Below are 13,727 nucleotides of genomic sequence, written 5' to 3' on the forward strand. Positions count from 1 at the left end.
TTGAGACAAAGTGTCACTGTGTAGACCAAGTTGGCTTTGAACTGTCAGAGATCCTCCTGCCTCAGCTTCCTGGGTGCTAGAATTATAGGCATGTGCAACCATACCCAGCTATTTTTTAGTCATTTTAGGTTTGCAGAAAGTGCACAAGCTTACTGTGCTGCCCCATCTTTGTTACTTTTGTCTGTGCTAAGATAAAATATCTGACATCTAAAGTTAAAAGAGAGATTTATTTTGACTCACAGTTTGTAGAGGTTTTGGTCTCATAGTAGGCTGGCTGCAAGGCAGGGAGGCATGGCAGAGGGACATCACAGAGCAGGCGGGAGACAGCAGCAGACAAGTAGCAAAACAGCAGAAGCAGCGGCAGCAGTGAACAAGCAAGGCTGGCTTTATATTCCATCCAGGCTACCTGCCCTTTGGGCAGTGCCAGCCACAGCCAGGTGGGGCACCCTTAATCCCAGAGCATCACACACTCTAGATCCTGCCAGCTCTGAAAAGCCCCATCTATGAGTGCAGGAGGATTTGGGGGACATCTAGAGGCAGTATAACACTCCCCATGACACAAACATCACTTTGGTACATTTGTTATTAATCGGTGAGCCTACGTGGGGCTCACTAAGTCGCTAAATTGCCCAGGCTGTGTTCTATCTTGAGATTCTCCTGTCTCAGCCTCCCGAGAATCAGTGGAACAGATTAGAAGATGCAGAAATAATTCCAAACATATTCAGCTACCGTATCTGTGACAAAGGGGCCAAACACCATCACTGGAAGAAAGATAGCCTGTTTAATAAGTGGTCCTGGATAGCTGGCTTTCCACATGCTGAAGATGAAAACTACACCCCTACCTTTCACCGCACACTAACCTAAAAGTGAAATGATCAAAGATCTAAATATGAAAACAAATGGTAAGTTTGCTGGAAGATTAAATAAGTAGAACTGTTGGAAGACACTGTTGTAGGCAAAGACTTTATGAACAAAACCCCAATCACACAGGAAATATCACAAAGAATCAATAAGTAGGATCTCATCTTATTAAAAAGCTTTTGCACAGCAAGAGAAACCACCAACAGGGTGAAGAGACAACCTACAGTATGGGAAAAAAATTTTTAAAACAAAATCAGATCCCCAAAATTTAAAGATTCAATCCACAAATGGGCATCTGAAATGAACAGATGGTTTTCAGATGAAGAAGTACAACCGCAAATAAATGTATGAAAAAATGTTCCACATCATTGGTCATTTGAGAAATGCAAGTTAAAACAATGCTGAGGGACTGGGGATTAGCTCAGTGATTCCTCTGCCTGCCTAGCAAATGCAGGTTCCCAAGTTTGATCCCTGGTACTAAAAACAAAACAAAACAAAACGAAAACAAAAAACAAGGCTGAGATTCCATTTTACTCCAGAAAGAATGACTATTATCAAGAAACAACCAATAACACATGCTGGCAGGGAAAAAGGAGCCCTTTTCCGCTGTTGGTGGGAGTGTAGACTGGTGCAACCACTGGGGAAATCAGTGTGGAGATTCCTCAAAAAACTAAAACTAGAGGTTCCATTTGACCCAGCCACACCTCTTCTTGGTATCTTCTGGAAAGAATTAATAACATCAAACCAAACACCTGTGTTTGTTTTGGTTTGTTTTTTGAGACAGGGTCTCACTATGTAGTTGAGACTGACCTGAAACTCACTATGTAGCCCAGGCTGGTCTCGAACTCACAGCAATCCTCCTGCCTCAGCCTCCCAAGTGCTGGGATGACAGGAGTGCGCCACCACGCCCGGCTCACACCTGTGTTTATAGTGGCACAGTGTGTAATCACTAAATCTTGGAAGCAGCCCAAATGGCCATCAACTGATGAATGGATAAAGATGTGTTGATTTCTGTGCAATGGAGTATTACTGAGTCACAGAGAAGGGTGAGCTTGAGACATTTTTAGATAAGTGGATAAGTGAAATCAATCAGACACACATGTGCATACATAGAAGAATATAGACCTTGCTTGGTGAATAAGCGATTTGGGAATAAGTCCAGAGAGTAAGTCACAGCATGCATGGATCATTTATACCTAAACTGTTTGTTTTACCTGAACAAATTATCATTAGCATACTGGTCATTTTCAAATGGTGTAATTAAAAAATCTTGCTGCAGTATATTATTATTTTGCTGAATTATATCTGAGAAAAAGAACCTTGCTGCGTCACCTATTTTAATACTGGTACCTTCTGAGCCACATCTACAAATACATGTATAGAAACTTAAAAGATCATAAATTTCCCACAAGGAAACGTTATTTACTATATATCATTGATTTTTTTTTTCTTTTTTTTTTTTTTTTTTTTTTTTTTTTTTTTTTTTTTTTTTGAGACAGGGTCTCACTATGTAGTTGAGACTGACCTGGGACTCACTACTTAGCCCAGGCTGGTCTTGAACTCACAGAGATCCTTCTGACTCAGCCTCCTGAGTGCTGGGATTACAGGCGTGTGCCACCACGCTTGGCCCATTGATGTGTATTTGCAAGACATTTTAACACTGCAAACATTAGAAGTTCTAAGATTGGGCAGGGGAAGAAGTTTATGCTCTGCTGCTGGTGTCCTGCTGCACGAGGCCTCCTGACGACTTCGTCCAATTGGAGGTAGGAGTTTATTAATGAATTGCTTGACCTCTGTCACTTCCTGTTGACGTGAACTGTGCATCCTGCCCTCACAGGTTTTGAAGGTTACATTGACTGGATTTACCAACGATTTTAGTTTTTCATCAGTAAGGGAACCAAACCTTAGGGGAACTAAAGGGCCTCAATCTCCGTGGCCCTGGAAAATAGGAATATCTTTGTTCACACCACCGATAGGACCTGCGTTGATGAAGCCCGAAGTGGGAGCCGGCAACTAAATGCAGTGACACCAGCCGTTTCCGTCCGTGTGGTTAGAGCAGTGTACAAAGACAAAGGTTAGAGCACTGTATAAAGACAAAGCTCCTCCCCGAGAAAGTCCTCCCAAAATAAATTCTGTTAGGAGGAACGCGATTCTTCACCTCTTGCTCTCTTCAAGCTTTTACATTTTCTGCTGCTCGTTCAATCCCAGGTTCATCCTCCTGAGAATCTGGTGAAAGCCCAATGACATCAAACCAAGAAGGCATAGCCATGTTCATGTTTAATGTTACAGGCATCACTGGCCCAGTATCTCCCGATCCATAAAGGAAAATAACCGCGGCAGTGGCCTTCCGGGCTGGCATGGGAAGAAACATATCTTTGCCACACATCCAATGGCTCGGGGGACAGCACGTCAGAAGCGGAAGGCAGAGAGGGCACTCAGCCTCATTTTTTTTTTTAGAGAGAGGGTCTCACCTTGTAGACAGGCTGGCTTCAGATGTGAAACTACCCTCCTGCCTCAGCCCCCCAGGTGCTCGGATTACAGGATGCACCACCATGCCAAGCTACAAAGGATTTTCACCACCTCCTTATCTCCTAGGACATTCCTCTGTCTTGCTCTGTTAATGAAATCATGCTTATAAAACTGTGTATCCATTAACTACTCTTCCACAATGGTGGCTTTTAGAAAGATTTCATTCAAAAGGCTGTTTTCTGGCCAGGTGTGGAGGTGCACGGTGTATGCCTGTAATCCCAGCACTTGGGAAGCTGAAACAGGAGGATTTTTTGTTTTGTTTTTTATAAAAAAATTTTGGTACCTGACATTGAACGAAATCTTGTGCTTGCGAAGCAGGCAGCAGAACCACTGAGCTAAATCCCTGGCCCTGTGAAACATGAGGACTGCTGGGAGTTTTGAGGACAGCTTGGGCTACACAGTGAGTTCAAGACCAGTCTTCACTATATAATGAGACCTCGTGTCAAAAAAAAGAGACAATCTACAATGTGGGAAAAAATTTTTACCAGCTGTACCTCAGACAAAGGACTATTATCAAGGATATATAAAGAACTCAAAACAATCAGTCCCCCCAAATATAAAGACCCGATTCAAAAATGGGTATCCGAAATGAACAGACATTTCTCATACAAAGAAGTGAAAGCAGCAAGAAAATATATGAAAAAATGTTCCACATCACTGGTCATTCGAGAGATGCAGATGAAAACAACACTGAGATTCCACCTCACCCCACAAAGAATGGCTGCTATCAAGAAATCACACAATAACAAATGTTGGCGGGGTTGTGGGGAGAAAGGAACCCTCCTCCATTGTTGGTGGGAGTGCAGACTAGTGCAACCACTATGGAAATCAATATGGAGATACCTCAAAGAGCTTGGACTGGAGGTTCCATTTGACCCAGCCATCCCTCTGTTGGGTATCTTTCCAAGAGAACTAAAAGAATCATATCACAGAGAAGTATGTGCACCCATGTTTATAGCGGCACAGTTTGTAATAGCTAAATCTTGGAAACAACCTATTTGCCCATCCGTTGGAAACTGGATAAAGAAGTTGTGGTTTTTCTATAAAATGGAATATTACTCAGCCATAAAGAGCGAGAGAATAGATTCATTCATAGGAAAATGGATACATATTGAAGATATACTCCTAAGTGAAATAAATAAGTCCCACATGTGTAAATACCAAATAGTTTCCCTGGTGTGAATATTCTGCAACAATGCATAAGATTCTAATAAGATTACTGACATTTAGAAATGGGAGGAAAGGAGCTAAGGGTGTAGGGAAGGTGTGATACGTAGGGGAAGAACAAAAAGGGAAAAGAAAAAAATGTGAGAGAATGAAAAGATGAAAATAAAGTGTTTGTAGATGGGGAGGGGAGGAGGGGGTGAAGGGAGGGCAGAGGTAAGGGGAAAAAAATGAGAATCAAGACTTGCCATGTAAAGGTACATGATCCCAACAATGAATGTAACTGTACTGTATCCCTAAATGTACCAATAAACTCAATAAAAAAAAAAAAAGCTGGCTTCCACTTTATTTCCAATAGATGGAGTTACACTGAAAATACCCACAACTCAGATGTTGGTGGGAGGTGGACTGGAAGCTCACACACTTGTTGGCTGTGTGGAATGGTACAAGGGTGTGACAAGACTGTTTGGCAGGTACCCTGGGGCTGAAGATAAACCTAAACTGCAGCTAAACCTTCCTGTTCCTATGTATGTGCCCAACATCGAGGCAGAGCTATATTGGTGAAAGGAAGTGTGTATGGATGTTAATAGCAACGGAGTAGGTAGAGCCCTCAAACAGGAAGTACTCAAATGCCCATAAAGCAGTCTGTTCACACAGAGGACTATGGGAATGGGCGATCTATACATGAATCGGCCTATGTGAGGGGGCTTCACTGGCTCTGGTGAATGGAAGATTCAGACACATGCTAACAGATGCTGGGTGATTAATGAGGTGAAATTAGTCCCTGGTGACAGAAGTCAGTTTCCCCTAGAAGGGGTCTTGCCTGGAGGGGCCATGGGGAGGCTATCAGAGGGCGGCTGGAAATGGTCAGTATCTTGACCTGCGTGGCGGTTACCTGGATATATACAGAGATAAAATGCACGGAGCTACAAGTGTCAGATCTGTGTACCCTACTATATTTTATATCAGAGACACCAGGCTGCCACCTCCACCCTAAGCCCTGAAGACAGAAGTCACCTTGTGCAGGCAGAGTAAGTCCTGGGCCAACATGTTGACCCAGCTCGCTTACCTGCCGGGGCATGACACATTTTTCAGAACCCTCTGTAGCAGTATTTCCCACCCCACATGCTCTCCACCCAGAGAACTGGGGACACTTAGTCTTCCCTTCCCCCAGCCTGGGTCGCCTTGTAACCAATATAACAGAAGTGACACTGGCTGACAGCCAAGGCCAGATCATAACAGGCAATGGCTTCCCCTGTGTCTCTTTGACATGCATTTTTGAAACCACTGGCTAGGAAGCTGACCGCCTGTCCTGTAGAGATCACACAGAGACTATGGGGACCGAGGAGTCCCAGCTGTCCCAACTGTCACCCTGTCTGCTGTCCTACCGAGTCCTGCCCAGACTACAGCTTCCCGAGCTAAATAAATGCTGCTGGTTTCTTTCTGCCACTGTGTTTCTGGGTGGATTGATACATAGCACACGTAACCTTCTTCCTCAGTGCCCCACCCATGCCAGCTGCACCAAGGCAGACTCAGCTTCCTTCTACACAAATCCTACATGACATCCGCTCGCTCCTCCGGGCCGCTTCTGCCGCCCCTCCCCGGGAAGCCCTCCTGCTTGCAATGCTGGGCTGTGCTGAAAGTAAAGCTTTCAGAACCAGAGTTTTAGGCTTAATTCCCTGGCTGCCAACTCCCCAGCTGGGTACCTGGGGAAACGTACTTGACTCTATGCCTCAGATCCCTCACCTATAAAATCTAGGTGGTAACAGCAGATGCCTCATGGGCTGCTGTGAGGACGAAAGGTCTTAATCTGTGGAAAGAAAGAAAAACTGTCCTGGGACAAGTACTCCGGAATGTTGGGAATTATTATTCTTGCCCGAGTCCCTGGCTTTCTGTCCTCTGAGCTCTGGGACCCCAATCACTGGGACTGAATGCATTTCATTCACTCACTTACTCACTTACTCATTCATTCAGTGCAACTGTGGGGGTCACAGACGAGCTCTGCTCGGACTGTGGGCCATCAGGAGCCGACATGTACCTTTCACACATCCGCTGAGAAGTCCGCAGTTTTTACGCACACTGCTGGAGTGCCAGCTGTTTGCCTGGCACTGAGCTTTAATGACACAGCGATGGAGGAGGTGGCAGCATCTTTGTGCCCAGGGGTGGACATTCTATGGGGCAGACAAACACATAAGAGCGGGCAGGTTTTGATGTGAGCGCCAGAGAGCAATAGGACTGGAGTCAGAAGAACCCGAACGTCCTCCTCTTTTGCCTAAGTGGGGCGGGAGAAGGGGACTTGGGTGCCGAGACAGGAAGGCATGTAGAAGGCCGTGATGAGAAAGTGCACGAGCGGTGCTGATGGAGGTGGGGCTGGTCTGAGGTTTCTGTGGGCCCAGGTGACCAGGCACAGGCCAGGATGAGCAGGGAGGAGGCAGTGGGCGGGCCAAGCCTGCAGTCACATGAATTGCTAGGGTCGAAGGTGGTCCCAACAGGTAGGGTCTTGGGGATTATAACAGCCAACACTATACAGTCAGCCCTTCCCATCCCTAGTTCCTACTCTATGGAGTCAGATTTTTTATTTTTTTATTATTTTTTTTTGGATAATAGGGATCAACTCAGGACCTTGAGCTTGTGAGGCAGGCAGCAGAACCACGGAGCTGCATCCCCGGCCCTGCAGTTCTCACTCTATGGATTCAACCAAACTTGGATGGAAAGAATCCCCCGCAAAAAACAACTCATAATAAAAAATAACAATATAACTGCATGCAGTGTGATCCCAGCATTCTAGAGACTGACGCAGGAGGACTGCAAGTTGGACCAGCCCAGGCAATTTAGTGATTTAGAGAGAACCTGTCTCAGAATAAAAATATAAAAGGGCTGAGGATGTAGCTCAGTGAGAGAATGCTTGCCTAGCATGCACAAGGCCTTTGGGTCTATCCCTTGTACACCAATAAAGATAATACAGATTAAAAACAATACAGCAGAGCAAGTATTTCCATAGCATGTAGTGTTTTAAGTATTTTAGAGATGATTTAAGGCACCTGGAGGATGTGTGCAAGCCATATACAAACATAATACCATTTCAGGAGAGAACTTGAATGTCGTGTAGGATTTTGGAATCTGAGGGGCCCCATCCTCTATGGTATCAGGGGTGACTGTCTAGGACATCTACTCCGTGCAGGACCCTGAGCTAAGGTCTCCATGTGACCTCATTCCCTTGCTTGTCCTCAGAACAGTACCGCTGGGGACGCTGTTACCTCTGCATTCACAGATCAGGAGGCTGAGGCCAGAGAGAGGGAGGATGCAGCAGTCTGGCTGCGAGCCTGTGCTCCTGCTCCCATTCAGCCCCCGCCCCCACAGGTAGGGAAAAGGAGGCAGTGAGAGGAGGTGTCCACTTCCTGGAGTCCAGTCACAAAAGAGGGGCAGAGTAAGGATTTGAACCCAGAACTCCCTATCCACAGCTTGGGCCCTTACTCTTCAAGGAGGCAAGGCAGATTCCTGATTGGGATGGGGCGGCTTGGCCACAGCCCTGCCTGAGCTTTGGTTTCCTCCACTGTGCCTGAGGCAGCTGCCCTTCAGGGGGTGCTTGAGATGGGTCAGTCCAGAACCTGGCACCTGGCTGGCCTCTCAACTAATGGCATCTATTACAACCTCAGTAGCTCCCCCTTCCGAGGAGAACGCCAGCGAGCCCATTACTCACCCACCACCTTCCAGCAGGACCGCCAGCTCACCTCGCCCCTCCTGAGTCACGGCTTGAAGGGAACAGGGCTGCTGCTATGGAACAGTGCGTGTGAAAGCAGGTAAGGCACCAGCACGCCTTGGGGTGAGATTTCCGGGCACAGGGCCTTAGCGTGTGATGTTTCTTCTGCCCAAACACCCTTTTCTTTTTCGTCTCCTCCTTACCTGTACTATTTGATGTCTGTGCGCAGTGCAGAGAGTTTCCATCTCTTGTGGCTGCCAATGACTTAAGCCAAGCCGTAGGGGAGTGCCTACTCTCTCAGGGTCGATTCAGGTAGGTCTGACACATACGGGGTTGGGCACAGACTGGGGAGAGAGCTGGGCTGGCAGCAGCGAGAGGCACAGGCACAGAGTACTAAGACCCCTAGCTCCACAGCACTTGCCGTGGGACCTGGACAAACCTGTCTGCTCATCTGAACAATGGAGTGACTGGAGGGCCTGTGGGGGGTGGTATCAAGACGATTCAGTCGCTAACCCTGGAAATTTGCCACACAGAGCCTGTTGTTGAGGGCCAACTTTGTCCCGACCACACGCCATACAGCCAGTCCTTTCACCAGACACAGCCCTGACTGTCTCCGCTGAAGTGAGCGGCTGGGATTTGAACCCAGTTGGAATGACCCTACGGCCACGGCAGATGGGTGGCGGGGAAGGCACGCAAGGCCTTGGTGACTCAGAGCCGGAGGCCCTGGCCCACCCTTTCCCAATGACTCAGCCCCGTTAGTTCCCTGGGCCTTTCTCTGGAATCCTGGGCCCCGGGCAGCCTGCCCCAGCAGCCAACTCCTCTGGCATGCCCTCCTCACCCTCTGCGGAGGTGGCGGCTTCAGCTGCAGGGTCTCTGGCTTCTTTCAGGTGAAGGGCTGGCTGGGATGGGAGTCTCCCTCCAACCACCTTGGGCACAGAGTAGCCATGGAGGTGCAGAGAGGTGGTTGGGTGGCCCACCCTCAGGGATGGAGGAGAGAAGCCTAGGTTCCATGTTGGGGGTCTCTTTCCAGCCTTCCGCAGTCCCCACCCCTCACTGTGCCCCATGCACAGATCATGAGTTCAGTGTGGATGAGGCACCATTTCTACTCTGCCCATGGCCCAGGCTGTTGAGGTGGGTAAGGTGTGGAAGGGGAGGATAGGGCCACCCTTCTGTGTGGTCCTTGTGAAAGTCCCCAGCTCTCAGGATGCTGGAGGGCGGCTTCCCATGACATTCCCATGTCAGCTTCCTCAGCCCTCCTGTCTGTGCCATGATGAGGCCAGGGCTCACCGGGGCCACTGCAGCCTCAGTTACCCCAACATCTATAAAATGGTCGTTCTTATGGCCGGAGTTTCTGTGGTCTGACACCATGGCCTCCCCACACCCTGCTCCCAGCCCTCTCTCCCAGAACAGGTGAGGGTTAGGGAGGCCCCTTGTATAGAGGGTACTTGGGGATCCTGGGAAGGGGGTGGAGAAGGGACGAATGGCACCGCATGAACTCAGTTGAGGATGTGCATGTAGCGGCTGCCAGTGCTTGGGCTGTGCCCAGTCTGGGCCCACATACCAATCCCCTAATTAGCAGCCGCTGTGTGCCAGGCTCTGTGCCAGCATCCCAATGGCCCAGGCCCTGCTGTGGCGACAAGATGGCCGCACAGGGTGAGTGAGGTCCGTGGCTGGTGGGGGAGAACCCAGGCTCACCATGGACCCCGTCCCACACAGCCGATAAACAAAGACCCAAACCCTGGGGTACAATCAGAGCTTGTCAAAGAGGAAAGGGGGAAGGTATAGGGCTGGGGACTGATCCTCTGAAAGTATTATAGACAGCAAAGTGAGGTAGAAATTAATAGGCAGTCAAGAGTGGGATGGGACCTCAAGGGAGTTGTTACAAAAGATGAGAGGTCGAAACTGTGGCTGGAGGCGAATCTAAAAGCTAGGCCTCGAAACACAACGGCCAGTTGTGCAGGCCTCCCTAAAAATAAACAGCAGCTTGAGACCATGCTGTAGTTAGTAGCATCACCTGGCCCAGAGGGCCCAGCCACGCATCAGACACACAGGTAGGTGACCGAAACATCCGGACCCTTCCTCCCTCCCTTTCCAAAAATGCCTTTGTTCTTTCTCCACTACAAGTTATAGACAAGCTAAGGTTAATGACGCTTGCCGATTGATATACCTTGCTATGCCTTGGGTCCACTGGGTCAATATTAGCTAAGCGACTGTACTTGTCACCCTGTAGAGTGACTATATTTGACCCATAGCACCCACGTTGTACCCATCTTGCGATTTTGATGTATAAAATGCCCTTGGACAAACAGCCTCAGCCACACCCCCTCTCAGGACCCCACCTGTCTTTCAGAAGCTTTCTTCAATAAACCGTTCCCACTCGTAACCTCTTTTGTCTCTAAATCCGTTCTTCGGTATTGGGAGACACATCTGACATCTAAGAGGTTGATACTATTTTGAGAATTAGGTAGCCCATGACAACGGATTGCGTGGAAAAGGGGCTCTGCCTCTCTGGCCTGAGCTGGTGTGGCGAGGAGAGTGATGACAGTATTGTCACTAAGAGTGGGAGCCCCGAGCGTGAGGAGCACGGCCTTGGCCTTGTCCCCTACCCCGTATTTCTCCAGCCTCTCATCTGCCACTGCTCCTGGGAAGGTTCCAGCCCCTCCGGCTGACCAAGGACCGCACAGTTCTTGGGTGGAAGAGGAGAGCATTAGAACGTCACAGCCCCAGGGGATGCCGGGTGCCCAGAAGGTAGCCAGGTGGCTCGAGGGGTACAGGGAACTCCCTGCCTGCAGGCTCCTTTCCCAGGGAAGGTGACATCTGATCAGAGGCCAGAATAGCTCAAAGAACATCCTTCCCACGAGCTGAGGGACAAGCACTCCAGGCAGTTGACAGGCTGGAAGAAGGCCCCGAGGTGGAAAAAAACAGACAGTGTCCAGGATGGAAATGGTCGTTGATGAGTAGGGACCAGGGGAGGAGAGGGGATGGGGCAGCTGTTGGGCCTAGGGGCAGTCTGTAGTTTGCTCCAGTTTGATGGGCAATGAAGTTTTAAAATTGGATGGTTTTTATGATAACCCCTCGGCCACATGCAGTGGTGTGCACCTGTACTCACAGCTACTTGGGAGGCTGGGGCAGGGAGATGGCTTGAGGCCAGGAGTTGGAGGACAGCCTGGGAAACGTGTGGAGAGATTCTGTCCCCCAAATTAAGACAGCTTAGCCTGGAGTGGTAGCGCACGCCTGTAATCTGATCCTAGCATTCTGAGAGGCTGAGGCAGGAGGATCAAAAGTTTGAGCCCAGGTAGCCCGGGCAACTTAGTGACTTAGAAAGACCCTGTCACAAAAACGGGGGGGAGGTGAGGCTATAGTAGCTCATTGCAAAGGCAATACTCTCAGTACAAGAAAAAGAATAAAAACAATGACAAAAGCCCCCCAAATAATGTCCCTGATGAACACAGAGTGTAGCTCAGAGGCTCTGGGTGAGGGGCAGGAGACGGGGAGTGTGTGGCCTGATTTGAGGCAGGGGAATGGTTTTGGGGTGAACCAGAGAGAAGACAGATCGAGGTTCCTGTACCCATTTCACAGACGAGGGGTCCTCATGTCTGGGGCACACCGTGTCCCCACAGAGCGGAACTCTTACGCTATTTTACAGAAATTCAGAGGGGAAGGAATTTGTCCAAGGAGGTGTCTCAGAAGGCAAATGTAGGACTCCAGGGCACTTTCTCTGCGCCTACACCACTCTCCTCTCTAGGTGTGGCAGTGATTACTCACCACTTGCCTTCTGCAGATGGGGAAATGGAGGCTTAGGGAAGAAACACCGCTGATGGCTAGGAGCCTGGCCTGGGCCCCAGGGCCCCCCCGCACAGAGTGTAGACTGTGCCTCTCTGCTGCAGCCCTGCTTTCCTGGTTTAGCTACAGGGAGAAGATGAATGAGGGGAATCCGCAGAGGATGATCACGAATCATTAATCTCCTCTGTCCACCTTGGTGCTGCGGATGCCAGGGACAGGTGTCTGAGGGGAAGGGGTGCATCCCTGCTCCCCCTGCCTGGCTCCCTGCCTATAGAGGGCAAGTGTGTGTGTGTGCAAGCTAGGGTGTGATTCCGAGTGCAACTGTGTGAGTGTGGGGCCCCCAAATCTCTGCCGCTTCCCCAGGAATGCTAGGTACTCAGCTACCCGACCTGGACCTGTTCAGATCCAGATCTCCCTGGCTTCTCTGACCGCTTACCTGCGGAGTTTAATCTAGGAGCCCAGCTTCTGGATGAGACAATAATTAACCACAAACTCATTTCCCAAGGCTTCACCCTATTCTCCTGGTCAAGTTCGAAATATTCACAGTGAGCTGGCTGTTGGTGGGAGGAGCCGCTCTCTTCATGTGGGAGGCCAGCAAGAGGCTCTGGCACCCAGGGCTTGGACGAGGAAGGTGTGTGACAGGAGATTGGACCTAGACTGGGAGGAGGAAGGAGGCCAAGGCCTGGGCCTCATTCCACGGCTGCCTCCCTGTGTGAATTTGGTCCAGTTCCAGGACTGGGCTTTCTCCTCTGTTAACCGATGGATTTGCACTAGAGCTTCCAAGTTTCTTCTGCATGTAAACAGGTGAAACCCCCAACAAAAACAAGTGAACAACGAGCTGTAGTGAATTAAGGCTGGGAAAGGACCCAGATTTCTTACTAAGATTTGTAAGTTTAAACCAGTTTCTGCACTGCAGGACTTTTCAGAGCCTTTGTTAATTGAAAACTTTTTGTTTCCCTCGATGAGTAATACATGCCGTGACATCTAATTCAGAAGGTATGAGGGGATCTGGGGACTCACATGTCTTTCAGCTCCCCCCAGCCTGCCCCCACAGCAGGCATGGCTGGCAAGTTCCAGTACCCAGGGAGATGGTATCCTGGGTCTTAGCAAAAAAGTCAGACTTTATCTTGCTTGGCGACACTGGTGCATGGGGGAGGGGAGCGTGGAGACAGCATTTCTCGAATTTACAGGTTCTAACCACGGACCTCTTTGGGACCAGCATCCAGAGAAACACCCCTGAGAAATGCGGAGCCCTGTGGCCGGTCCACGGGGCTTTCCACAGTAGGGAAGGTGGAGTGCAGCCCTGAAATACTGACCGCTGCCTGCTCAGGGAGTCCTGAGTCTGAGGGACAGTGCCAGGCAATTTATTTGGGGACTCAGGGGTCCCAGATAGTGTGCACGCTCGGGGTCCATGCACAGCTGACAGGGGTCATAGGAATGCTTGTACTTGGGGGACTTGGGGGAGAGACTTCGGGAGCTCCCCGGAGGTAGTCATTTCCTTGAAGGTGGGGCAGATGGGATTTCGACCAGGTGTGTGGCATCTGGGTCGGGTAGAGTGATGGTAGAGTGATGGTAGGTCGTGTGGGATGGTAGCTCGGGGTCCCTGCCTGTAGTGTGACACGCGGGACATGTGACATGTGCGCGCCACAGGATGCCGTGTGGTCAGCAAGCTGCGGCCCCGGTGGCCCGC

The 13,727-nt window shown here is 49.6% G+C and overlaps 1 protein-coding gene and 1 pseudogene across 1 annotated transcript in view; one reads left to right on the forward strand and one right to left on the reverse strand.

Annotated features, from left to right (window-relative positions):
* LOC104855267 overlaps window positions 1-3,247 on the reverse strand; it is a 9,215-nt pseudogene extending 5,968 nt beyond the window's left edge.
* Window positions 3,248-8,145: 4,898 nt separating this feature from the next.
* Window positions 8,146-13,727, forward strand: part of Card10 (caspase recruitment domain family member 10) — a 29,926-nt gene continuing 24,344 nt past the window's right edge. Inside the window, exon 1 of the mRNA XM_010614080.1 lies at window positions 8,146-8,338. Within this exon, the coding sequence (XP_010612382.1) occupies window positions 8,146-8,338 (193 nt within the window). The remainder of the gene's footprint in view (window positions 8,339-13,727) is intronic.

Source organism: Fukomys damarensis, unplaced genomic scaffold (genome assembly GCF_012274545.1).
Source record: "Fukomys damarensis isolate Sample0158 unplaced genomic scaffold, DMR_v1.0_HiC HiC_scaffold_19, whole genome shotgun sequence".
Taxonomy (NCBI): Eukaryota; Metazoa; Chordata; class Mammalia; order Rodentia; family Bathyergidae; genus Fukomys; species Fukomys damarensis.